This window comes from Phalacrocorax carbo, chromosome 1 (assembly GCF_963921805.1).
Source record: "Phalacrocorax carbo chromosome 1, bPhaCar2.1, whole genome shotgun sequence".
Classification (NCBI taxonomy): domain Eukaryota; kingdom Metazoa; phylum Chordata; class Aves; order Suliformes; family Phalacrocoracidae; genus Phalacrocorax; species Phalacrocorax carbo.
This window is the reverse complement of record NC_087513.1, coordinates 99,054,843-99,082,835: the sequence shown is the minus strand read 5'-3', so window position 1 is coordinate 99,082,835 and position 27,993 is coordinate 99,054,843. Positions and strand designations below refer to the sequence as shown.

The following is a 27,993-nucleotide window of genomic DNA, read 5'->3' as shown; positions in this document are numbered from 1 at the left end:
GATTCCCCGAGTAGAAAGTAATCAATTTGCCTGTCTACTGCAGTTGCAGAAGTCAGCTTCTCCCTCACACCACTGCTCCTGAAGATGAGCCCTTGGACAATTATTTAAGAACTAGAAGCAGAAGGCATGCAGAAAATTCTTAATGGAATGCTACTCAAGATATGTTACTTAGGCAAATATTCAAAACCATGTTTTTCAGATTATACTGAAGCTTACCCTCAGGAGTTCCTCTGTAAAGAATAAAGCAGAAAGCCACCAGCACAAGATTAAAAGGTAAAGACTTTTCTTTTACTTACTGTTTATAAAGATGCAAATATCAGGAAAAGGCTGCGTAGTGTGCTTTAGAATGGAAATGTGCTTAAGTGTCAAGACATACAAACAATGGATGCCTACCCTGCAAAGAATGGTATATTTCTCTGGGTGAATATAGTCTCAGAGCTTGGCTGCCCATGCACAGGGACGCTAGGTTTTGAGGCAAGTTTTATGCATAAAACTTCATTCTTTAGGGAATACGTCAGACTTATCTTAAAGGATAGACCTTGATTTTAATTTTCCAAGTCAGTAGAACTTCATATATAGAAATTTTTCATGTTTAAAAAACTGTAGGAGGTATACGTCAAAACGCACTTGAAAGCACAGGAGAGTGTTGATTTATCACATTAAGTTTTTTGAGTGAGAAGCTTTCATATATAAAATCATGCTTGGCTTATTTCAATTTCACATACAGTATATTTGGAACCTTCTTAGTGTAACAAACTTACATTACACAAGCAATAAAGAAAAGGTAGGCAACAAATGCTTTTATATCAAGTGGGATTTTTTAAGCAACTAGAGGGCTTTTGAACTTTAAGAGTCACGAGAAACAATGTGGAAAGGGAGTGTATGTGTGCATTGGCACAACTGACATCTACAGTTCGGTAACATTTCTCTTAGAAGCCAGGAGACGTGCCAGAGAAAAACAAAGTCTGAATGCAAACTATGTGTGTTCCTTGACCTGTTTCTGAAATGTAAATTCCTGAGCGAAGAGTAAAAAGGAAAAAAAATAATCGGTTTTAAAGTTTACTTTACAATCCGCTTTTGTAAAAAAATCTAAGTAGTGTTACAGAAAGGGTTTATTTGGGAAGAGAGGTATTTCGTGTGAGGGTACATGCACGTGCATGTGCGTGTTTTCTTGTTTTGCAGACTTGGAGGGCTTTTTTGAACACTTCCTTTCCAACCTACACATTTCTCTCCACTTGTGTGGGATTCTCATACGGTAACATAGCACTGAAAACTACATACTGTAGAGTGTAAACACTGCGGGGTGGGGGTGCAGGACGGGGAGTAATCTAAGTGTCTCAGAGATGCTGCTGTTGGGGTTAAGCTTAATCAGATTCAGTTATCACAAACCCAAAATTTTGGGTCAAACCTGCATGGTGGCCATCAAAATTAATGAAGAGCAAAGCATCCCTGAGCCTAAAATATTACAGTATCAGAACTATCAACTTGATTAAAAGAAACTTAAGGAAAATGTATTTTTATGAGAATGATTTATGTAAGATCAAGAATATTAGTCCGTAAGCTACTTCAAGAAGCCATAGCTTTGAGTGACTGAATTAGCATTCCTGGGAAAACAAAGAAAGAGAACCTTTGAATTTAAGAGCAGTCTACACAAGGGACAGAACAATGCTGTATTCTTCAGTTGATTTTCTACTTAAAAATGCTGTTCTACCTTTTATTCTTTCTGAAATTTCACCTCTCGTATTAACTCTTTTCTTGGGCATTCCTGTGGACAGCCATCAATAGGATGTTTTATCCTAGAGAAGTGAAGCCTCAGCAGATATAGCAAGAAAAGGTTTGTTAGTCTCTATGTTTTGCTTATGTTAACATTTGTGAAAGTCAAACTCCTTATCCACAAACAGGCAGAAATATGTCAGTTTGTCAGATTGTTTTGTTTGTTCTTTTCTCTTCAGTTACTGGCAGTTCATTAGGTTTTCGAGGAAGTCACAGAAAACAAAATTCCTGATAATTTTAACAAACAAGCAGATAAAACCAGCCCATAGTTTCAGGCCTCCCATGGAGACCATAAGGCACTCTAAGATTAAGCTCTGAGCCCCCTCTTTCTACAGACTTTTTGCAGAAATTATCCAAATGGTGGGTGTTAACAGATCTTAAACTACATTCTTCATTAGCATTCTTAGCCCTGCACCTTCTGGACTGTTGACAACAAGTACGAACCCATCAGTAACTTTTTACTGATTGACACCAGGCTCTTTCACAAATAAGATGGCTAATTTCATTTCTCTGGTTTGCTTTTCATGCCATCAATTCTTATGCAAAACAATCCTTTGAATATTAGGGTAAGCTATAATGAAAAACTGGTGAATAAAGTGCTACAAGATTATCTGCCTGCAAACATCAATTACGAGTTTGCTGCAGGGAGATATAAGAGACAGTTCTCTAATTCAACCTTTTCCCTAAACAGTTCCTCCAGGTCACATTTAAATAAAAGAATAGTTAGAAATAGGATTCTAAACTCATCCTGTTTATAGTATCTCTAGGCAACTCTAGAGCAACCTCATTCTCATACTACCTTTTGAAGTGGTCACAAGAATGTCAACAATTATAATTTGTTTCATTTTGGCTAAGTGGCATCATTCTCTCCTCAGCTCTGAATCATATTCCTATTTACTGAAAACTTATTTCCCTGAAAGCTCTGCTACCAGTTTAATCATACCTATTGATTAAATAGGCTGCATCCAAAGAGATGTCTGAACTCATATCATTACATTCAGCTTCCAGATGTTTAACTCCAAAAGTAATGACAATAAATAATATTGCCATATATTTTTGCAAGAGGTTTTAAAAATTGTAAATATGCATTATTTTCTTATACTCTATTTCACCTTGATATATCAATACCTAGGCAAACATTAAAGTTGTTTAGTCAAAGTTGCCTATAAGATGTTTTTCAAAAAGCTGCCTGGATATCCTTACATTCATTACAGGTGAGTTCCAAGGCTGTGATTCGTAGCTATATGGTCTGACAGATGAAACGGGAATGTGAAGTAGGTGGGATGTGGCACAGTACAAATTTTAAGCCTGCAATTCAACTGTCAGGAAGGCAGAAATCTTGAAACCGATTTATAGCAAAACAAAGTCATTAACTAGGAGTTCAAACTACATATCCTATTAAATGGAAAGAATTTTGCCTGTCCTCTATCCTGTTGCAGCCCTTTCTCTTGCTCCTAATTTATTTTCAAATACTACTCTAAAATATATCAATATTTGGGCCTTAATTATGTGATCCTTTGGCCGAGGAGATTATTATTTTCTTCCTGGATTTCTGTGACCTATAGGTGGCCATCATATTTGCACCAGCTAATTAAGTGAAGGTGCTGATTTCTAGTATTATTCTTGCTGGAAATAAACAAATAAACCCAGGTATCTACAATGCATACATTTACTTTTCTCTACTGCTCATTTCTGAGGCCTCTTAAAGAACACTAAATCGCTAGTTGAATGGGTGAAAAAACCACCATCAAAACATTAGATATTCAGTTTTGCTTTTAATCAAGAGATATTCCATTCCCTTACGAATTACAGAGAAGAACCTATAGACTGAGTGAGATCATTGTTTTGTCAGTCAGCACTTGTAAGTGCAGTATGCATCACTTTAACCGTGACTTAAATCAGTGCAAAAGCATGAACTCACCATGTTCCACTACCCAAAAGTATCATGAGGGAACGTGAGAACTGCTGTTTGTTCACATGAAAATGGTGGTAGATGCTTTTCCTCAAGTATTCCACATCTGCAGCCACACATTCATAACAAAGGTTCCAAAACACCAAGGTAGAGTCTCAGATTTGCCACTGATTCACTGTGCATCTTTGAACCAAATACTTCTTAAAATAGCAACAAACCCACGTTTTTCTAATTGGCATGTAAGAGAAGTACTGACAGTTGTAGGGAGTTCAAAAGCAGAAAAACTAGTAATGCAGATGTTTCACAAACTGCTATATTCTTTCACGCCGCTAATACTGAAGTCTATACCTTGTATTACTCCCTTCTCCTCTCTCAGGATGCTTTTCCATATTGCACAACACCACACAATCAACACAAGACAGCTACATCTCCTATAACGTCATTGTGTTTCAATTTTGTGGCCAAATGCTCAAGGACATCTGAATTATTTTAAGTAACTAAGGTCTATTTTCCCCCTCTACATCTCCCTTGGAGGGCTTGCTCCAGCAGCATGATTTGGTTACACTTTTCCAGCAAATTTGGACTCCTTCTTACCCATCTTCTGAACTCCTTGAACACTCAGACCTGTTTTGTTCCATTTGAATCTCATGTTTTTACTCAGTATCAACATTTCTCCACCTCCCATGATCTAGTTCACACTAATGGGAGAACTCCCAAGCTACCTTGCTTCAAACACACCATTTCTATGCTCCTGCATATCAGTCATTTGGGTTCACGGGGTAGCCTTATGGCAGTTATGGTGGGTATATTTGTCTCAAGGGGAGAAGCAACCAGACTCTATTTTGTCAATGTTATGTAGCAGGCAATGCCAGAAGCAACGTGGTACAGGTTATCTCCCAGAGACAAAGGCTGGCAAATATAAATGACCTTTGCATATTAGTGTTTTTTACTATTAAGAATGAGATACCCCATAACACTTAAGTATGGTGTGCTGAAAGTGTTACTGATTTTGCACTATCATACTGTATATACTCTGATACAATGTAGCCACTTTCCACTATAATGGCGTCTTTCTTTCTGCTCATAACCAGGTCAAGCTCTCTGCCTTTGGTATTTTCCTGTTGAATCACTCCCACGCTTCCCAAAAACAGAAACTTTAACTTAGAATTATTTTTAAATGTTTTTCCAAGGACTTATCACCTTAAGAGGGCAATGCTTTAAAAAGATCCTTTCATCCAACCACCTTGCTGTGTGATAATCCTCGATTTAAGCATATTTGTTTAGAAGGTATTTAAGTTAAAGGAAAATTTTTAAACAAACGAGAAAATAAACGTAACCTGTACCAAGATTGCTTACTTTAGTTACTTAAAATATGTCTTTGGGTAATAGGGCAAGATTCCAAAACACCATCAGACAAGTTCCTTCTTTTCTTGTGAGAATATACGAGAGCACAGCCTTTGGAGTACACTGAAAATTCAACTCAAACTGAAATTTCAACTCAAACCCCTAGTTTTCCCCACAGACTACCATGAGTATCTTAAACTGTAGGCATTTAAATAGAATGTGTGTCTCACTAATTTTTTGTTGCTAAACTTCGGACACTTAAAGCAGTAATCAAGTTCCAGACCAGAGTACGACTCCAAACATTACTCAGAGCTATTGTGCTCAAAAATAACAGTTACATGGGTTTGTTGGCACCATATAACAGAGCTACGATGTAACCTCACTGCAGCCTAGAAATGGATTAAAAGAAATAATAGTTAAAAAAATATTAAACATTACTTGTAACCTGAAATTCATTTGGGACACGTTTCCTGACAACGTCCTCTACCCAGTGCCCTTAAAGGACTCACAACTAAGAAACAGGAAAACAAAAACAAACTGACCCTTATTTTTGAGCAATCATTAAAAAAAAAAAAAAAAGGTAGCTATTTCAGCAGAGGTAAAGAAAGGAGTATGATGCAGAACACAGATCATACATCTCAAAGACCTCTTAAAGAGAGAATTCTGTCCCTCGATTCTTCTCCTGGTGGACCACACAGTATGTTAGAATGAACATAAGATGGAATGCAAATTGCATCAAAGATCAAATATAAACAGAGCCTTTTGTGTCAGGCATTTTAATGAAGGTGCTGAACAACAAAAAAAAATAGCGAACAATACTTCGGAAATTAAAATAAACATTTTTTTTTTTTATAAGTCGGGGGTGGGGAAGAAATAAAACAATTCATCAAAGCCAAAAAAGAAGCCATTATATCTAATTACAACCAGTAACAAGAGTTCTGTATGATCAACATGCCTACTTCACATCACCGTTAAGCCTTTTAACTTAATGCAGACCAAATCTCATTTTTGGATGTAGGCTCCCTGTTTACTGGGTCTACTGACAAAATAGATTGGTGGAAGAATATTCTATATGGCTGCTTTGCAATTAAGCGAAAGGACCTTTCAACTTGACTTTTTTTCCCCCCTTAAAAAATAGGAGATAATATAAAATTTTTCATTTCCATCAAATTCATTATCTTTGAATTTAGGACACACTTTATCATCATGACAGATTAATAATAGTGGTCCAGTCATCAAGTTCTATTATCACCCTAGTCAGTGTGCTGAGGTGATTGTCATTATAAAGACTTTCCCAGCCACATGTCATCAGTTTGACTGGAGAGATTCATAATCCTGATGAGCGACACAGTAAAGTTATCAGAAGGCAAAGACTCTTATAATAACCTTAAAGTGTATTTGGCAAGGATGTGAAAATTGTGTTCCTGAACCTGTCAACTATATATAAAGATGCCTACCAGAAGAACAAACACAAACTTAATCACCAGTGGATCTGCATGATAAAAACACTGTGAGGGGCGGGGAGGGAAGCCTTTCTAGAAGATGAGGTATGCCAGAGTGGCCAAACTGAAATGCTGCATGTGCATTCCTTCTTCTTCTTCCCAAATATGTGTACACAAGCACATAATCAACCTTCAACTCTGAGTACAACTAAGGTACTGGGCAAAACTGGACCTGATTCTTCCTTCTTTTCCTTACTTACCCCTGCCACCTCCTCCACAAATCCATCTTGTAGCCCTGCCTGTTCTTTGGCTATGTTTTCAACCTTAACATTGCTTCTAAGTGTGAACAGAGAAAGCACAGTGCCACACTAGTTTGACTAAGTTATTGCAGCCATATTATCAGAGCAACTCAATTTCTACAGATTGTCTTTTATTAAAGACCAGCTAGCAGCTTGTGATTCTGGCTCCAAACATATGGTTCCAGCATCAGTAACAGTTCAGATAAAAAGATAACACTGCAGCATTTATGACTGAGGAATGGCCAGAAATATGGGCCAATGTTGACCTCATGGATGCTCTACAGATTTGTATGTGTAAGATCACTTAGGGCCATTTCTAAACATAGTAAATAATGTGAAGCTACAGCTAACAAGCTAATGCTTTCCCATCTACTGATTTGCTTTGCCTTTACTGCAGTCAGACTCTTAGCTATTTTAAACCAAATTTTCCAACCTTCAATGAAGAAAAAGTCTGATGAGGATGGGCTAGGCTGTGCTACTTTATCACTTCAGAAGGATCATCTTTTAAAATCTTTTTTTGAGTGTAGGGGACACACTAAGTCACTGGAGGGCTTTCAGTACACATACACCTTTTACTCAACTCTAAAAGAAGAGTCATATTCTCCCTTTATTGACAAAAACTTCAAGGAAATAGATCTTTCATCTCAATCAAAAGAACAACAGGACGTGCCCCTATACATATACACAAACACGTAGGACAACAGCAAGGACTCAATGTATGAACAAAACTTGTTGTGGAACACTCAACAAGTCAAGCCAACAATTTCCAAGGTTATCTTTGTCGTGAAGACATCCTTATTTATGTGAAACCAGCATGTGTTTCAGTCGCCAGCATAATCAACCACACTTATCGACAAGCACGTTCAGTGGCAGGTTTTGAAGGCAAGCCCAATAGGATGTAAGATAAGAAACTAGGGTTCAGTTGCCTACATTCCACTCTTTAGTGAGACTGATGTTTAAACAAGAAAAAAATATTCCATTAACAGCTATCTTAAGTATTTCCTGCTTATTTCTTTGCAAGTTTGATACTGGAGAATATTTACAGATTTGCAATTCTGTTGCTTTTTTTCTTCCCCCACCTCCCCCCCCAGCTACTTCAAGACCGACACACCCAAACCACTGATGTCAATCATTAAAGGATACACAAATTGAAGATGAACCCCAGTATAGCTCTTACGCTCCTGTGTTTGACTTGCAAACCACAGGAGATTAATCATATGAAAAATTGATAACTGGCCTTTTCAGAAATTGTACTGTTTTCTGAAGGAATAACTGGATGACTGCACACATGTTTTAGAGCTTTTCAGTAATTACTTACATTCTCTTAGATACAAGAAAGTCTTGCCACCTCACATAAGCATTAATGGTGCCCTCGTAATTTGCTTTTAATCACAGGCTTGTCAAGCCATGCTAAATTAACATGGGTCAACAGATGTGTTAGGCTATACCAAAACAGATTTTCAGGTCACTTCTCTGACTCTTTGTTTAGCACTCCTGGTTCCTTTCACATGCCCCAGACTGAACTTTCTCTGTGGCAGTCTCGGTGGTGCCAAGCAGCTCTAAAACAATCCTAAAGAATGCTATCTTGAAGAAACTGCCTGACTTCTGCTGTGAGGAGATACACAGCAAGTTAGGCAATGAAGAAGAATTACTGTAACAAAATTAATACATGTTGCATTTTCCCCACCCCAAACTAGTGTTTTCTAATAAATTACTTGCAAGCTTGCCTGATCAGAAGTCTCAGTACATACCGTAACTTCTAATGACTGCCAGGCTTTCTGGATTCTCTTGATGTGAATCAACAAACACTGAATTCAGGTATTAAGACATTAAGGGAAAAAAAAAGCAGTAAGGGAAATCCACACTGAGGTAGAATATCAACATTCTTTCTCATGATTGATCTCTGTAGCATTTCAAGTTTTGTTTTTTTCAGCTAATCCTCCTGCAGACAGCCAGATTTAAGTCTGTGGAAGACATGTTCACACTGTTCAATTACATGATTTATATTATGCAAAAATCTATTTAGGGACTTTAAATATGCATCAGAGATACCAGAGCAGAATCATTTGAAGCTCTTAAAATGTAACAAAATCATTTGCATATTGACAGGTTACTGGATTGAGCCTTTCTAGTTATTACAAATGCATCCTTTTGGAAACACTGCATTTGCTTACTAAAAAATCCCCTAAAACAACAACAACAAAAAAACCCCTTTAGAATTGGGGTTTATGAAGAAACATACCAATAAAACACTACTATTTCAGAAGAATGCCCTGAAACTCTCGAGGGCAGGGAGGCCCTGCAGAGGGATCTGGACAGACAGGAGAGCTGGGCAATCACCAACCGTATGAAGTTTAACAAGGGCAAGTGCCGGATTTTGCACCTGGGGCACAGCAACCCTCGATGAACATACACACTGGGGAACAAGAGGCTGGAAGGCAGCTCTGCAGGGAGGGACCTGGGGTTCTGATTGACAGCAAGTTAAACATGAACCAACAGCGTGCCCTGGCAGCCAAGAGGGCCAACCGAGTTCTGGGGTGCATCAAGCCCTGCATTGCAGCCGGTCAAGGGAGGTGATTGTCCTGCTCTCCTCTGCGCTGGTGCAGCCTCACCGCGAGTGCTGTGTGCAGGTTTGGGTGCCACAGTGTATGAAGGATACAAAGCTACTAGAGAGTGTCCAGGGAAGGGCCATGAAGTTGGTGAAGGGTTTAGAGAAGAAACTGTATGAGAAGTGGCTAAAGTCACATGGTTTGTTCAGCCTGGAGGAGAGGAGGCTGAGGGCAGACCTCATCATGGTCTGCAGCTTCCTCACAAGGGGAGGGGGAGGGGCAGGCACTGATCTCTCCTCTCTGGTGACCAGCGACAGGACCTGAGGGAATGGCAGGAAGATGGGCCAGGGGAGGTTTAGGTTGGATATTAGGAAAAGGTTCTTCCCCCAGAGGGTGGTGGAGCACTGGACCAGGCTCCCCAGGGAGGCAGTCACAGTGCCAAGCCTGACAATATTCAAGAAGCACTTGGACAATGTCCTGAGAGACATGGTGTGAATTTGGGGTTGTCCTGTGCAGGGCCAGGAGTTGGACTCGATGATCCTTGTGGGTCCCTTCCAACTAAGGACATTCTATGAGTCTATGATACCTCTGAAAACAGCCAGAAGATACTACTGTACTGTTTAACTTTTATGCTTGAACAACCCTTTGGAAAACACACATTTGACTTCACCAGAAGACCCTAAGTAAAAACCCCATAATCTTCAAGTGCTGAACATTTTACTTTTACTGAAATTTCCATTCTTGATCATAGTCCAAGGAAAACATTCATGTAGCGTTTGAGGAAAATACTTTCTTCCCTATAATTAAAAATAGTTGAACTTAGATATTTTCTAAAACATACACACAGAAACTTTCTTTTAATTATACCTTCAGCAAAGCTTGCACCACAGCTAGGGTAGAGAACAGAAGTAAATCCCCTTTCTATTAAATAAGAAACAATACTGAATTGTATCCCACTATGTTGTAAAAAGTACACGTGCATAAGTTTTATGAAGACTGCAAATGACAATGTAAGAATAGATTACAGTAATCCAAAAAAGGCTTAGTGATATGGATCCACTTCTATGAAAACTTCAACATGAAAAATAATAGGTATTTCACGCTAATTTATTAGAGTTCTGTTTTGCTGCTGAGTTAACTGCTTTAGCTACTATCAGTTTAACTCCCCAGGCAAGGGAAGGCAATGGAAGGCAAGGGAAGGCAAGGAAAATGGAGAAAGATTTTTCAGTGTGGCTAAACTAAAAGCCTGAAGTAGCTGATTCATTAGTCTGTCTCATAGCCTCAAAAACTGAAGTGTGTGTTTCCTACTGAGAATCCAAAAATGCAGCAGCAGATTCACATCTATTTCCAAAAAAGATTTAAAAGGTGATTAGTTTCCAGCAAATAAGGAATTATGATAAAATACGAATTTGAGTTATTCCTCTCTTCCTCCCCAAAATAAAAGTCCTCTATACATGCCATATTCCTCATGGTTCTAAGTTCTGGACTCTACACCACAAATCTACCACAAAAAATGGCCTTGGGCTACAAATCACTGTGTGTGGAAAAAACACAGTAGTGAAGAGGCTGAGAAAGGACTGCTAACCATACCCATCTGAAGATAAATTAAAAACTTTAGGTTATGATTAAGTCCTTCAGAAAATGGATTAAACGGTGGAGTGCGCTGACACCACCTATCTTGTACATTTGTTCAGAATACCTACCATTTGCAATTCACTGCTTTTACTTTACTTTTGTGCAGAGGGAAGTAGCTCTAATCTCCAAAACTACTTTTCATGTATACAGATAACTACTAACATTGTTGTTACACTTTGATTACAGTGAAACAAGGAAAGAGATATCGGAGTTAACTCCCTGTGTTGCAAGAGGTGACAAAAACCTGAACACAAAAACCATGAGAGACCGCCTCCAAGAGCTTAAACTGAGAGCTAAGGAACTACAGATAGCTGGAGACAACAACAGTGTAACTGTACAAGAAGAGCAGGAGGAGTTTGAACAGCAGGCCATTATTTATGAAAAAGAGCCTGTAACTGAAAGGCACTTGCATGAAATCCAGAAGCTTCAGAATGAAATTAATAATTTGGTGGAGGAAGTTCATAAATTCAGTCAACAACAAAAAAGCCTAGTATCGTCAATGAGAAGATTCAGTGTTCTTAAGAAGGAATCTAACACAGCAAGAGAAATAAAAATTCAAGCAGAGCACATACGAAAATGTTTGGATGAACTGTCAAAAACGGTGAAAAAAGCTGAAAATGAACATGGGCCGTCCCGTGCCACAGTAAGAATTCTAGCTTCCCAGCACACATTCTTATCCCAGCGTTACCTAAATGCTATGCTCTCATATAACGATGCTATAACTGCTAAGCAAGAGAAATGCAGAAGATTTATTGTCCGTCAGCTTGAAGTAGCTGGTAGAGAGGTATCTGAGGAAGAAGTCAATGACATGCTTCAGCAAGGAAAATGGGAGATCTTCAATGAAAATCTGCTCACTGAAGCCAAAATTACCAAAGCCCAGCTTTCAGAGATTGAACAGAGACACAAGGAACTAGTCAATCTGGAGAACCAGGTAAAAGACTTAAAGGAACTTTTTATCCAGATATCAGTTCTGATGGAAGAGCAAGGGGAGATGATCAACAACATTGAACTCTGTATGAACAACACTCAAGAATACACTCAAATATCTAAAGAAAAATTTGGGCTTGCAGTCAAGTATCGAAAAAGAAACCCTTGTAAAGCAGTATGCTGCTGGTGTTGTCCATGCTGCAAATGACAAAAGAAATGACCTGTTTGAAATACCAATGGTTCCTATTTAGTAGACAGGAATAAAAGCAGTCTCAGGATCCCTCAACTGCTTCATTTTTCTCTTCCAATTTCCCCTTCCACCCAGCTCTCAGGAAAAACTGCATCTGTTTTTCTGAACAGAAGAATGCAGAAAGGTCTTCATCTATCCCTCAATTTTATGGTTTGCACAGAAACACATTAACTAGAGCAAAGGATCAAAGGACACAAGTAACACTCCTTTTGGTCTTCCATTCATAAGAAGCTAAAAAAATGTGGCAACAAACCACCTGTGCTTTTGGAAAGCATTGAAAATACTGTTAATCTCAAAGACAGAATTCATAAAAATGGTTTAGTTACCTTTTATAAAATAATAATTAGTGGTTTTAATTGCCTTGTATTTTTTTAACACTCATATATTTACTTGGTTCAAATTCTAATTTATTTTTGTTTTCAGGAATCGTTAGTAACAATCCAGAACCTGATGCCTAAAACAAACAAGAAGTCAGAAAACAGTTACTAGGAGTTTTTAAATACTGCCTCTAGAGGGAAAGTTACTTACAGGCTTACTTGCCTACTAACACCATGAAATAATGCTCATGTTTTATTAGGACAACACGCACTGTCTTATGGAAAGTAAACCACATATTGGGTTATTTATTTTAATAACACCATTATCTCTAGAAGCCGAAGACCATGTCACCAAACCGACAGGGACATTTTTTAGCAGCCTGGGGGAAAGCCAACCATTAATAAACTGACACAGAGATATTTACATTATTCAACTACATAGGCAGACCCCTAGCAGGTAAGGATAGGGGAATATGATACTTTATTATACAGTGATAAGACATGTTCTTACTGCTGCCTAGCCTATCTAAATATGTAGTTGCCTCTGCAGTCTCACTTGTGCTAGTAAAAAAATGAAGAAAAAAAACATAATAAAAACCAGAACTCCCCAGAGAATGATTTAGGTTGGAAGGAACTTCTAGGGGACATCCAGACCAACATCTTGCTCAAACTCTTGCTCAAATCAAGACAGGAATTCCCCTGGTTGCAGCTCCTGTCACCACTTCTCATCCTACTGCCATGCTTCTGAGAAGAACCTTGTTCTGCTACCTGCATACCTTAGTAGTAGGCAGCAGGAAGATCTCTCCCTTAGTCTCTTCATCTGAAGTCCAAACAAATGCAGCTTTCTGACTCTCCGTATATGTCACACGCTCCAATACCCAAGCAGTCTGTACTCACAATAGTATAATCAACATTCGTCTTCACGGTCTTCTTGTAGTGCTAAGTCCAAAACCAGACATGCTATAGGACATGCATTTATTTGTACCACTACAGGAGTGGCCAGGAGAACTCATTGAGGGTTTACAAAACTCTAAATGGTTCCATGAAATTCCATTAATTGTAGAAGCCTAGGATCATCGTGCAGGTATGCAAGACGGACGCCTGAAGTAGAAAATATGCTTTCCCTGAATACCTAAACCAGAGCAGCTACCCATTGACTCAACCTGTCCCTGAAGATAACTTGGGTGTTCTTTGTGAAATAGCTGCATTAGCAAGACAGGAAGTATGCCACAGCTTTATTTTTTCAGCAGCAGTTATGTCTGCAATGACGAGAAGCAAACAGATGTGGAGTGTTTTTGCTTTCCATAGTCCCAACGACTGGCTTCTGCCCCATACCCAACCCCTTTTGGAACTGAATGAGAAACAGTGCTCTAATGCAATTTAACAGAAAATAACAATGCAACGGAGATAAAAAGGTTATTTCTAAAAAGAAAAAAAAAAAAAACCACCAAAACCAAACACCAAACCAGGAACATATTTCTGAACTCCTTTATGCTGTCCAAAGACACAATCAATACCACTATTTCTGGATGCAGTTAGAGACGTCGAAGCAAATTGCACTGCAATTCTGCAAGACATTAAGTGAGCTAGATGTCTTTGATTTTTTTTTTCCACTAGATGCAATTAATCTCCTATCAAAAGGGACTGCTGAATTATTTTCACACTGCAGTATTTATAAATAGTTGGATTCCTTCCATCCCAGCTTAAAACTGCAACTGAAATTAACTGTTATCAAAATACAATCAGAAGTCTGAACCTTAAAGTGAAAAAGTCTGTTTACATAGTAGTGACAAAAAATCAAATTATATGATGACACTGCTGACACTATTCCATTAAATAATCTCCCTTAACTGTTACATATATGGAAGCTACCTTCACATTCCAAGGGAAGAGTAGAAACCAGCCAATACAGAGAAAAAAGTTGCTATGGCCAACATGCTCTTTCATATATGTATGTATGTATATAAATGTATATAACACACAGAGAAATATGCACTACAGAGAAACACAACCCCATCATCTTTTCCTTTTTTTTTACTTTTAAGAAAAAACCAAAAGTACGTAACAGATAGTCCTTTCCTCTTCTCCTGGGCCCTTAAAAAGAAGGGCATTACAGTACTTCTGTGAAGGATTACTGCAACCAGCGCTGACAGACGAGAAAACCAGAATACAATAAACACCACCTGTTTACACAGCATCCCCCATGCAGGAGTGTTCACACAAGCATCCTTATCAGAGAGGAATGTGCTCCTGGCCCTTCCTCTTCACACAACAGATACGCTTCTTTGAAGTATACATGGTCTTGTTAAACAAGAGCTGTACTTCAAATCCTGGAAGAAAACTCAAGTTTCACTAATACTCAGGAAGACAGCTGCCTATCCACACAGAAGGAAATAATTCAGGTAGTTTTCAGCTCTATGTTGGTTGGAATATGGCAAAACAGAAATATACATAACATGCTGCAGAAGAAGTGAGAAAAGAGAAAACCAGAAAGCTTTTTCTGGTTTTTGTGGAAAACTTTTTCTTAATACAAGGTGCTATTAACTGAAACTACTTAGTATTTACTACAACTGACATTGACGTAATAAGAATTTGATGTTGAGCATTCGAAGTGATTACCAGAATTTTTGCAGTAATCATTAAAATAACTTTCCAGTAGTTTTTTTTAGTTACATATTTATGCAGAAGAGCAAACAAATTAAAGCAGCGCTGCTAGTGTTGTAATAAGAAAAGTGAAATATTAATAGCTATAATCTCTCATCACCAAAATAACAGGTAGAATGTAGCTTTCTACTAAAAAACATACCCGCCCAGCAATCCCTCTGGTATAAAATTACCAGACATAGCACACGGACTTGTACTTCCTCTTGCATGTGTTTCATGTCAAAATAAAAACACCAAAACAACAAAAAAAAAAATCCCTAACACTAAAACAATTCCAAACAAAACCAGTATTTGCCTACATAACATGAAGTCTAAGTGGTTCTTTCTCGTAAAAGGAAAATGAAAAAAAATTCTAAGAGAAGAAAAATTATACTTGCATACCTATAAGCCTTGAGGATGCTGACAGAATTGACCCATGAACGTAAGAACGGCAAGAACTCTTACTTTCGGCAACTCAATTTCCCCATACATAACATACTGATTAACAGCTTAAGCACTTGAGTGTTAAACGAGGCCTACATGAGCAAAGCAAACATAAATTAAGTAGTAACACTGAGCAGTAAAAAAATGCCAAATATAAAGTTTAACGTGTTCAAGTAATTTGTACTGAGTCAATAACAGCCAATACGATCAGCACTTTAGGAAAACAGTCTTGAAATGACCCTGTAATACTTCCATGGGTGGTGATAGATAATAAGATACCCCAGTACCAATTCAATTTTAATCAAGTATCACGCTGAACAATATCAGAACTCTTATATTCCCACATTACTGTAATACAGAGTGCCTCGTACCAATCTTATACCCACATAGCACAATTCAGCCTATTCTCCTTCCAGGCTATTGGGCCTCCACTTCTTGCCAGACAGTGCTCAGGCTCGCTATCTATTCCTTTCTCAGGGAGGATGAGGAGCAAGAGTTGTTTTTCCCTTTACTTTCCTTCTGTCAGCAATGTATCTTCTTACCCCTGGCAAAAAGCAAAGCTGCCACATGCATAGGTGTGCTATTGGATTGGGGCACCCCATAACACAAGAGACTGGGATGGAAGAAAAGATGGCAAAAGGAAGAGCAGGCCAGTGACTCGCAACTCACTCTTCAGTAATGGATCCTGTTCTTCACTGTGAAACGAGACCCATCTACACAAGATAATTCATGGCGGTATCTTATTAGCGCTATAAATCAGTATAAAGTTGATTATGAACAAAAGACATCCAAGACGACATGCAGTGATGTAAATTGACATTAATTCCCAGTGGTTTTCAGAAAGGACTGTTGCTTGTTATGGCAGATGTAAAACAAAATAGGAAAAATCTTCTGGGGAAGTGTTCTGTTTTTCAAAGAAATAATAGAAATAGTATATATTCTGGGAAAAGCTAGCATTTAAAAAACCTCAAATTTTCAACTTGAAGAAAAAAAGCTACTTTTTCCAGAATAACACACAGATATTTTTCAAGAACCTACTCTCCTACTGTAAAGATTTTAAAGCATTTGTTATGGATATAATTCTCCACATACTTCATGATAGAACTGAGCTCCTCATTTGCACACCTCCCTATATATTATGATTAAATCACTTTCACTGCACACATCACACTCCTAGCTGGACAACATATGCAAAATTTTTCTCCCACCTCTCCTCCCCTACTTCTTCCAAATACACACATTAACTTAGCAGCTCACCTGGGTGATAAATTATAACTACACTGTCTTTGTGGACAGTGCCAGAGAGCAAGTTCTGGTCCCTGGATAAAGCAGTGTGGACTAGCACCCATGTACACTGTTTGAAGTGAAGAGCTCTTGGAGATCCTCTTCTGGAGAGGTCCGGCCACATCCACACTACAGCACTTGACCCCAATCTCTTGTGGGCTGCATACAACATCCCTCTGGCCTTAGGACTTACATATAAAAGATTATTTTATTTTTAATTCAATATGTCTGAAATAATGATCAGTGCAATGCATCTCATGAAAGAATTGCTCATGCTGCATCATATGCTTAAAGTTTTGGGACATAGGATGAGGGTAATGTAGTGTGCAACACCTGCTAGTGCAGTGTTGGAGACCTGTCCTCATTAGTAGGAGCTGAGGTTGAGATGGTCAACACCCCTGCTATCTGACCAAACTACAGTGTAACACAGACATGTCCCCTCAGGATGAGGGAGGACATGCAACTGTTTCTCTCCAAGCAGGAGTAAGTGAATCAGCTGCCACAAACGGTATTGGCTCATTGTGGTGACAGCACCCAAAGAATAACAAAAAAAAGGTGTGGGGGAGGGAATCACTAAATCTCTCAGTGTAGACAAACCACGTAATTACTGCGCTGTTCAAATTTAAAAAAAAGTTTAATTTATCTCCTTTCATTAATGACTGTGTGTCAAAGGCTCCCAAGCCTCCCCTGGTCACCATTAAGTGTATCACTGTTGAAGTTTCTTCCTATTCTTGGGGGGTTTTTTGGTTTTGTTTTTTTACTACTCCAACTCTACATCAGCAATATATAGAGCAATGGACAAACCTGTCATCATGTAATAGCAATCAACGGGAGAATACTTTTATTTAAATGTTACTATCAGAGATGTTTTTACTGTAATGAACCAGACCTCATAGTTACAATCAACATTAACTTTTTACAGGAAGACACATACAGTTATCTAAATTAGGATATTTTATTTTCTTTTTTAAATCCTTAAAAATAAAAAGGAGATATATTTAGATAAAGGAACTTCATGATTCAGCATGCATTTCACCCATTACATTGCATCAAAACTTGCTTACCTGAGTAGAAAAAGATTTTTTCCCCACTACTGTTTTTGACCATTTTTGCAAGGAAGGTTAGGTCCTGCAACAACCGTACTGCTGACCTATATCAAATTCATACCGGTAGAAGAGGGAGACCAAAACTAGTTTTGATTCATTCACTTCACCTATTCTCAAAGGCAACAGACAGCCGAGTACTTCGCTTGTTGCACCACAACCAAACACAGCATGTGCTTACCCGGTCAGAGAGGAAATGCTGAATGGAGGAAGGGAAGAGAAGGAGAAAGAGGGTAAGACTTCAGGAACTACTGAGAGAGGTCAGAGTATGTAAGAAAAGGTGAGTATATTACGGAATGTGTTTACTCATTAGTAAAGGGTTCTACAAACTGTATTTTATTTCCTCTTGGAATTGTTACTGAACAGCCCATTTTCTAAAATATTCAACAACAGCACTCTTCTTAATCCAAATCCTAATATTCTGAACACCAGGACCTCTACAAGTAAAAGAGGATAAAAGTTCTAATAAGGATTAATTTGCCTAATAGGGAATGTAATTTCTATTTCAAGTTTTTTCTTTTATATATGCTGAAGTAGTCCATGGTACAAAGGCAGATTAGGAAGAGAACTCTGACAGATCAGAATTCTTGCCCAAGGGCAAATTCCTGCCTCCTTACCATTGCTACCACTCCAGTATCAGGCCCTTGCAAGTTTTATTAACTAACAAAGAAAATATTAAAGCAGAGTCACAAATATGATGATAACCTGGTAACTGGAATGTTCCTTTACAAATACATGAATTTAATTGTCTGATGAGCAACCATTTATTTCAAAGGTCTATCTTAGCTAACAGTCATGAAGATCTTATTTTGCCCTGATCCAACTGGCAAAACTAATTTTGTCCAGATAGATGAAAGCACATAAATGCAAAATCAAAAGGCAATTATGCCTTTTTGTTATTATCTACCAAAAGTACACACACTCTCCAAGGCATAAAAGAAACAAAAAACCCGCATACCCAGCAGGTTATTTCAAAGACAAGCAGATGCTGGGTACACACAATGATACACCTGATACTGCATATACAGCAACTTCTGCTGCTGCTTTCAAACTCTGGAATGGACTTGCATCCAGTCTTACAGCATACTTCTATCTACTTCATTGTATAAGATACTGCATATAGCACAACTTAGGGTGAATAACATTAGACTAAAATTCAGTGCTGACTTGAAATTTTGGTACATTGGTTCAATCTATGCTTAAAAATAATTATAAATATCCAGTATAAACATTTTTAATTGTTTTATTCTGATCAAGTCACCAATACCTCTGTCAGAACTCTTCAGCGCACACACACTTTGAAGTTATAGCTCACTCCTTTTCATTCCTTTAGTTTAGTTTCTTTCATTAGTTTTTAGGTGACAAATGGAAATTAATAGAACATTAATGAATAAGCACTTTGTATTTAAGCATACAATGTGCATCTACAGACAGCAGAGAGTAAAAAAATTACACCTGTTTTTCTGCATCTCCTTGTTTATTTGAAGTGCTGGAATAACAAAGCCGTAGTCCAGACCAGTGACACACTCACTTGTGGTGTGTGGAAATCCCAGAGAAGGAATCTCTCTCCTCTGGCATGAAATTCTATGAAAAGAGAAGCAGATTGTGCTCTGCACTGCAAGAGCATGGGAGAGAAGGGAATTACTTAAAGTAAACTTCAACTTTCCTGGATTTAACTCAGCAGTCACTGTATTGTTTTCAGTAAATACTGGCCTTCACAGACACAGGTGTAGACTGAAATGCACCAATTAGAGACTTAGCAAGATACTAGGGAACTTACTGTTACATAGATATCAAGTACCTCTTTATTAAAAAACAAAAACCAAAACAAAAAATAAACCAAAAGCTGAACATCCTTAGAAAAGGAAAATATTTAAAAAAGACTAACTTTCTCCACAAATTTGGAAATCTGTTTCCTGTATTCTGCTCAATACATTTTCAGTTTTCAGTTTTAGGGATTTAAGGGAAAAAGTTTAAGCCACAGAACTCTTATTTGGCAAGTATGACTGACATGGATTTGCATCTCCAACCAAAGGCATCTTCAGGGAAGGAAAGGTGCATAGGACCAGTTTAATGTCATTTGCTAAGCACCCAGTTTCCATACCACAAACACTGACCAAGCCTCCCTGCTTCACATCTTGCAGGCTTCACAATATAAGGAGTGCTTCAAATACTGGAACAAATTCTAGGGTTTACGTGATTTGAGCATGCCAAGGGTAGCACAGCTATGCCATGAACACAGACACCAAGCAGAAAACAAAGACAATCCAGGAAAGAATTCATAACTCAAGATGCAGGCTTGTATAGGGAGCGTACAACAAAGAACTATTGGATCCCTCCACAGAACTGTGACACTGCAGGAACAAATTCTGTTCACAGGCGTGATCCTCAATCAATAAGAAGGCAGTAACATCAAGAAACTTAGTCACCATTAGACCAGTTAATACACTGCCTTCTGATTGGCTACTGACATGGATCAAAAAGCAGGATCAAGTCACAGGGGAGTGAGCGGGCTCTCTGCAGGTACAGCCAGCCACCCAAATAAACTCTATTACAGGATAAAGGCGCAGAGATTTTTATGAAACAAAACAAAACCCTAAAGTTGTATTTATTTAGAAGCATTGCACAGTTGTCAACTGTCACAGTTGCATTTTCAAACAGATCTGAGTTTAACTAACTGCATTAAGTTGGTTTTATTGCCTTCCCTGTACTAATGACATTCAGATAGCAATGGAACTTAAAATGTAATCTATTTTTCAACATATACACCATCAGCTTGCTGAACTACACTCCACTTGGTCAAAACAGAATAGCCAGTTTCACCCTCCAACCACCAGAGCATCACTACACTTCTTAAAAGTAGGAGGCCTCTCCTCTTAGCTTTACAGATTCTTTATGGTATCACAGAAATGTTGTGTAATTACTGCATTATGGAAGTCTTATGCCCACCAGACAAAGATACTGTCCTGATAAACCATTTTAAACTTTCATAGTTTATTTTTTAACTTCAAAAAAATATTTGCTGTCAAAGACCTTTTGTGTGGCTGAATCTAATAAAATCTTATTTCCAATATTTTACAAAAATAAGTTTTAATCAGAGAAGTTCATAAATATATCTATCCTGTGAAGGAATGCCTCTAGACCTTTTGAAACTTTTTTTTTAGTTAGAACACATGCACTGAAACAAAAGCACAAGCTAACTACCATTAAAGTAAGACTTTAATGACGTTTTGTTGACCATGTATCAGCAGCACCACCATGTGTTAACTGAACAAGACATTTACTGCTGAGAGATTACTGGTATTGTAGAATATAATCAACCATTTACAATCTAAGTATCAATGTCGGCCTTAATAGTAACAGTATTTTTACACCATGTTGCTATACCAAACCTCTAAAGCCTTTAACTTATCATACCATTTAGAGTAATTAATTCTAAAGAGAAAAAAAATAACACTAATTATTTTTCTACTGCTAATGAAAGGGAAATAAATATCCCTGAGAAGGTCTAAAAAAGATCTAATATCAGATGCAGTGAATGGATTCAGTGTATCACCATGTACAACTCAAGAGGGAAAAAAAAGACAGACAGGAAGAAAAGGCTTTGCTTATTAGTATGATACTAAAATTGGCATAAGTACTTCAGAAATACTGTAAAACTAATTGTAATATTGCGTAGTGCTAAAGTTACAGTAGTATTAGTGCACTTTAGACTTATGCTTATACTCTACATAAACACTTCTTTAGAAGGTGTATTAAAGGTCAAAATATAAAAAATCTCAGGTTATTAGGAGAACATTTATGAACATTACTTACACTAACACAGGCTTTCCTGATATCTTAGGGCTGTTTAAAACTTCTGTCATGGCTTGCTTTGTTTCTTCCATTCTTGCAATGTCACTGGAATCCACAACAAATATTACACCGTAGGACTCAGCATAGTAATTTCTCCAGATATTTCGAATTCGTTTTCCACCTCCTAAATCAAAGATGGTGACTTCAAAGCGTCCCTGTTTAAGATCAATCTTGGAAAACCCGACTGTTGGAGCCACGTCTTCAGGAGACTCTGTCAGAGTTCAAAGAAGAAAGCCTTCAGTATAAAGTGTCCTTAGTTATTTAAAGAGGATTTTATACTGTGATTTGTGTAGCAAAATTCGTATTTCAAAAACACAGAGCAAACCCTCCCTGTTAAGTGACACCATATTGCTAACCACGTGTTTGTGGTTGGTTTTTTTTTTACAGTAAGATTTTCCCTCTCCTCAGGTAATTTCAAATTAACACACTAGTCTCTCAACCAGTTATTTTACATTAATGTAGAGAGGAGCACCAGGCAGAAGGAAAAAAAAAGCACCAAAAACGCAGTTTTTAACATTTAACACCACAGTTATATTGCAGTGGTGTTCAGTGTACTGCTGTTTTTACTTTTCACCTCACCACCAACACTCCCATCTGAACAGTTATACAGCATTTGCATGGTATTAATCCAAGTTTGAGAAGGAAAACAAACAAAACAAACAAGACAGTTAATGCATTATGACCTGGGAAGCCTTGTGCTCTGCCAAATTTGTTCTTTATGCCTCATGATTGCCGGAAGAGCTTCGAAAGTTCAAGGCCCAAGATGAAGTGACTGAAACCATGTTCTTCTGAGATGTAAACTACTTGATTCCCTTTATTCAAGATCAGGTTTTGGTCTTTATTTATTTTCTGTTTTCAGTTTTTTAGCTTGTCATGCAATATGCTAAAAAAATGTAGCTTTATATTTAATACTTTTGCTTGCTGTCTCCCTTTCTGGAGGGCAAAGAAAGCCTGTCCTTGCCTCATACCACTAACCTGTCTCTGCAGGGGTGAGTTAATTGGATCTTTGCAACAGTTTTATGTAGCTTGGTAGCATAAGGAAGGAGAAACAGATGTAAAATTCATCTTGTTGAGAGGAAGAAATGAAGGCATGGTCAAAAGCAGTGAGCTCTGAAGAGCAGCGCAGAAGGTAAATCACCACCAGCCTTCTGCTACCACTTTCCTTTTTTGAGAGAATGCTTCACTCACAGCTGAGGTGGGGATTCAGAACAGACCCCTTGGCCAGAACAGTGTAAGCCAAGATGCCAGCAAAAGAAGGGTCCGGGACCCCTATTTGTGAAAAACTACAGCTTCAGAACTCCACAGACTTTATTCTGACGAACATTTTGCACTGTGAGCCATAACTACATGGTCTCACAAGAGAACGAGATGAACATGAAGGCTGGTTAAGGGTGAAAGTTATTGATGGTGAAGAATGTAAGGGGATATTGCTGGAACACCTGCTCCTATTGTATGGTGAGGTCTCCATTAACAGTCTTCAATATAAAAAATAAAGGTTCTGCCATATAAGCTGCAGATCCATTTTAGCAAATATGACTTTGGTGACCATGCTGATTTGCCTAGGTTTAACAGTCCTAAGAACTGAAATATATTTGGTTTCTGCTAAAACCCAGCAATCGTAACTGCAGTCTCCTCCTACAGCTGTATGACTGGTGCACAGCCAAAAATACTGGTTTTATCAACCCTGAAGACTAACTGAAGGTTCTAACCTCTGCAAGCTCTGTTAAGGAAAAAAAAAAACCTATTGTTAACAAAGGCAAGCACTATTCAGGCCCTAGGAAACAGTCACAGAAGTCAGAACTATCTTTTCCTGGAGTTTTCCTTTAGAAATACCCATCTTTATCCCATTTTTTTCCCAGAAGAAAAGGTCTTTTAGAAATAATTGTCACATTTAGCTGATAAAGGCATTAAAGTTGATTTTGAAACCAAATGGAAGGCTAAATAACGAAGGCTGAAAACTCATGTTTTCAGGGCAAAGATTCATTAGCTTACATAACACACGTAAACAGAAAGTCAAGGTGGAGTCTCCAAAGTTTGCCAAAACAGTAAGCACTCTCTTGTTACTACATAAGATGAAAGTTATTGAGAAATACAATCCCACAAGGAATAAAAGAAACCCAAACCATAGAGAATTTTGGGGGGGGTGGTGTTTAAGCCTAAGTTTTATCTCAAATTATATCCTGCTCGCATGTGTCATTGGATGGTGCAAAGTACCCTCCAAAATCAAGCAGTCTCTCATTGAAGTAAGTGCCTGAAAAATTGCTAGTGCTTTTCTGGTGATAAATAATTATATAAAATATGTATCACTAGAACCATTCTTTATGTTATATACATACACATGCAATTTCCTTCTTTTGAAGGTTTTCCTCATTATACACACTTAAAACACCGATTTTTATATAAAGTTTACTGAGTTATGTGCATTACTGGATGATCGCCTGAAAGCAACTTTGCACGTGCACACACACATACAAAAAAAAAAAAATCAGGTCCACTGATTTCTGAAATGATTACTAAGATGTGAAACACAGAATTAACCAGAATATTTTGTATCATTGCTTTAATTCGAGGTAATTATTGATTAGAATGCGATCTACGGTCTTCAGAGTTTTTGTCCTATGCTTTCTTTCACTTAAAGCCACTGATGGAGACAGATGGCCTGCTTGTAATTACAATGTTCCATCAGCTGTCTATTGAACTTCTGAAAAAACCTTCCTCTAGTCCAAAAATACAGTACGATGCTCATGAAATTTAAACAAGAACCCAGAACAGATTTTGTTGCAATTCAGCATTTTGCACAGTTAACAATAAAGTGGCCAACTCAAGGCACATAAGCACTAAGGTACTCTGAACATTTGGTCTTAGCATTTCCAAGATAATTAAACAGCTCTATGGACGATTTTTTTCTGTCTCAGTGGACTAAGAGCTCTAATGCTGCATGGTGCAATGCCTTAAGGGGTGGCTCTCTCCGTACTATCTATCCTGCCTCTACTACTACCTTTGAAAAATACACAGCAGACCAGTAGCAACTTTGTTGAACTACCTCTGGTTTGGTCTATGTTAGCTTACCATGGCGTTACGTGCAGTGGCCAAGGAGCAAACACAAAGCTTGCTCTGCTACTTCTTCTGAGCATGAAGCACGTGACTTGGGGCACCTACTTTCTAAGTCACCCTAGCATGACTTGCCAGATATCAAAGACCAGGATCTTTATGTTTCAAAGGTAAGACCCCTTAATTTTTCTCTCATCTGCAGGTCTTCGCACCATGGGGCTTGTGACATGCTCACTTTGGCAACCACACTTGTACCACTTCTGGTGGTAAATCACCAAAATTTTCTGTCAAGAGTAAAGGAGGGAGAGATAAACTAGGGACGAAGCAATATTTTTAGATTAAAATGATGGAAAATTAGTAATTATACTCTCTCTTTCAATGCTCCATTTAGATGATAAACAAATTAATTGCTTACCTCCTTGAATTCCCCGGACTGTAGCAGTTTTACCAGCATTATCAAGGCCCACCATTATTAGGGTCACCTTCCTCCATAAGGAGAAAAAAAAAAAAAAATTTCAAATCTTTTTTTCCTCTAGCTAGACATCACTTATTTTATTAAATTTTTAATACGTGCATAACAAATTTACCACAAAGTAGTAGAAAGAATAGGTGTCAAAATACCAAGTAGCAGGCACTGTTAGAATTGTGTATCTGTGTCCAATATATCAAACCATCTAATTAGACAGAACAAGGTATGGAATGAGAAGTCTAATACTGTGCTGTAAGTTTCACATGAGACAATGATTTTGCTTTGAACTTTTATTTGCCTGCTGAAATCTAATTTCACGGTACTGTAAATTTTATCTATTTTTTTGGTGTGGTCATGGTCTCTTTAACTATTCCTGTAATTTCATTTCCATTCCCCTGCATTTTTACTGTATCCCTGCCTCAAAGTTGCGCCTATACTAGAAATTTATTTCTGTCTCAACTAGTGCATCTGAACAACACTATAGAGTATACAACACTTGTGTAGACAACACTTGTGTAAAATAAGCAGCACTGGTACTCATCAAGCCTTTGTTTCAAGCAGGAGCAATTTATACTGCAAATGTACACATCAGTAGTACTGAGTATGTACAATAAATTAGGCAACTGGTATACAGGTTAGAATTTATACCAGGATAGGATTTTAAGCAAAGCAGTAGGGAAAACATATCTATGTGTATACCTCAATTGTTCCTCCTCTTTGCAAAGGCTCAGAGGAGCAAAAGGAATTTGCTCAATTTTATGCCCCTTTATGAAAAGGAATACTAAAAACATTGTTATTTCCAGTCTTAAAACTATAATAGCATCATACATGAAGTATAATTTACGCAAGTTCATTTAGAAGAGCCAAACCACTCTGACAAAAGAACCTGAAAATGAACAGTAGGAACACAGTAAATTATACTTTAACAGTAAGATAAAATTAGAACAACCATGAACATTTATAAACTCACAATTGTCTGTAATACATTGGTGGTGTCAGAAAGCTATTCAATCCAATATAGTCCTTTGAACAGCAGCACCTTCTGTAAAAGCTAAACTATGTAGAATTGAAGAAAAGAACAAATCCTCCTATATGAGCATGAAGTATAAATAAGTGTGGTGTATCCTTTATTTCCCTTCCCCATAGTTTGCAAATAGTTTGAAACAAACCATGCACTACCTGTGCGTCTCTGCTAATTGGAGGGGAAAGAATGCAGGATGTCAAAATAAAAGCAAAAGAAACAAATGAGGACAGCGGAATTCCATAAGTGAGAATGGATCACCAGGCTACCCACAAAATGCAGTATTAAGATACTTAGATAATACACTGGGCTACAGTCTACTCTTGACAACAAAGTGTTTTATCACATTACACTTCAGAATGTCAAAATGCAGAAACCAAACCAGTAAATCAAAACCTAAAAAGCTTTACATAAATGTTCTAACATCACCCCATAATGCTCAACTTGAGGGAACAGTATGAAAAGGACAATATTTTGAACTTTATATTTTCCTGGAGTCAGATAAAAAGTACCTGAATTAGAGACGATTAACATTTGATTTTTAAGTTCAGAAGATGTATTGATTCCCTCTTGGGGGAAAAAAAATCATGGATTTTATCTTAGAATTAAAAATACAGATGAATGTTATATAGCAAATAAAGTAAAACATAGGTGAGAGGACATGAAATACAGCTTGGGAAGCAGAGCACAGAAATGTAAAATATTTTCAGATCTTTACCTGACAGGTTCCTGCCACCGTTTTAACCAGCTGCAGCAATTGGCCATTAGACTGAACATCCCTCTTCACTAGCCATCCAGAGCCACGAAAGCTACAGAAACAATGTGGACAGGCCAGAACAACCCAAGAATACCGGGGGAGAGACTGCAGAGGCCCAGTGTTGTCTTGTCACTGCTAGCAAGAAAGGAAAAAAAAAGAAAGAGACGTGTAGTTAGCCCCTATGTATAACCAAAGCAACCCATTTCCCTAGCAGCAGCCTGTCTATTTAGAATGTGTCATATTCAGTCAGCCCCATGACGGTCTCATCATGTCTTTCACTTTTCCATCCTCTCATATTTCATCTGCCCCATTTTACATATCTGGGCAGCAACAACACAGTACCCACACAAAATAATAATGCAAGACCACTGCACATAAGGAAACCTGCAAATTAGAGCAGTAAGACACATCAAGCTATGAAATTCCAGTGCTTGCCTCGCTCACACATCCCACAGCTCTGCTGATTGACAGAAAATAAGGACCAATTTCAAGCATGAGTAAGTCTTGTAAGAACATAACAGGATAAGACATTAAAGGCAAAGAATGTCCTACCTGTTAAGAATATTCATATAACTGGCAATTTCTTTTACACAAAAAAGATCCCACAGCAAGGAAACGGGGTGCTCTAGTGAGCAGTTTGAGGAACTGGTGACTTAATATCTAGTAATTGTCACTAAGTAAAATAGAAGTATCAAGTACTTCCATCATTTTACAGACCCACTTTCTACTCTTCAAGCTAGAGAAAACCAGAGAATATTCCTCTTTCTGATGTTGCTCTGTGGAACAAACAATGGAGAACTGTGTGATCATGTGCATGTTCATTTCTTTGTATGCACACTTAGCTATGAAACAGTAAAGCCCACACAAATCATGCAGTAAAGTGCACAAAGATGCAAAAGCTTTAAAACTCTTAGTTAT

The 27,993-nt window shown here is 37.9% G+C and overlaps 2 protein-coding genes across 9 annotated transcripts in view; one reads left to right on the top strand and one right to left on the bottom strand.

Annotated features, from left to right (window-relative positions):
• On the top strand, nt 1-12,487 carry STX19 (syntaxin 19). The gene is made up of 2 exons (XM_009507872.2): nt 1-273; nt 11,141-12,487. Exon 2 carries the CDS (start codon nt 11,214-11,216, stop codon nt 12,087-12,089), a length of 876 nt encoding a protein of 291 aa, XP_009506167.1. The 5' UTR covers nt 1-273; nt 11,141-11,213; the 3' UTR covers nt 12,090-12,487.
• The window catches only part of ARL13B (ADP ribosylation factor like GTPase 13B), a 53,487-nt gene that overhangs the window by 20,386 nt on the left and 5,108 nt on the right, over nt 1-27,993 (bottom strand). For 5 of the 8 annotated variants that reach the window (XM_064468650.1, XM_064468688.1, XM_064468706.1 and 2 more), the window contains exons 2-4: nt 27,037-27,210; nt 25,244-25,314; nt 21,739-21,988 (exon numbers count right to left, since the gene is read on the bottom strand). In XM_064468650.1, the coding sequence (XP_064324720.1) occupies nt 21,739-21,988; nt 25,244-25,314; nt 27,037-27,095 (380 nt within the window). In that variant the 5' untranslated portion in view covers nt 27,096-27,210. The remainder of the gene's footprint in view (nt 1-21,738; nt 21,989-25,243; nt 25,315-27,036; nt 27,211-27,993) is intronic. The other 3 variants (XM_064468667.1, XM_064468659.1, XM_064468696.1) reach the window with 2 other exon arrangements.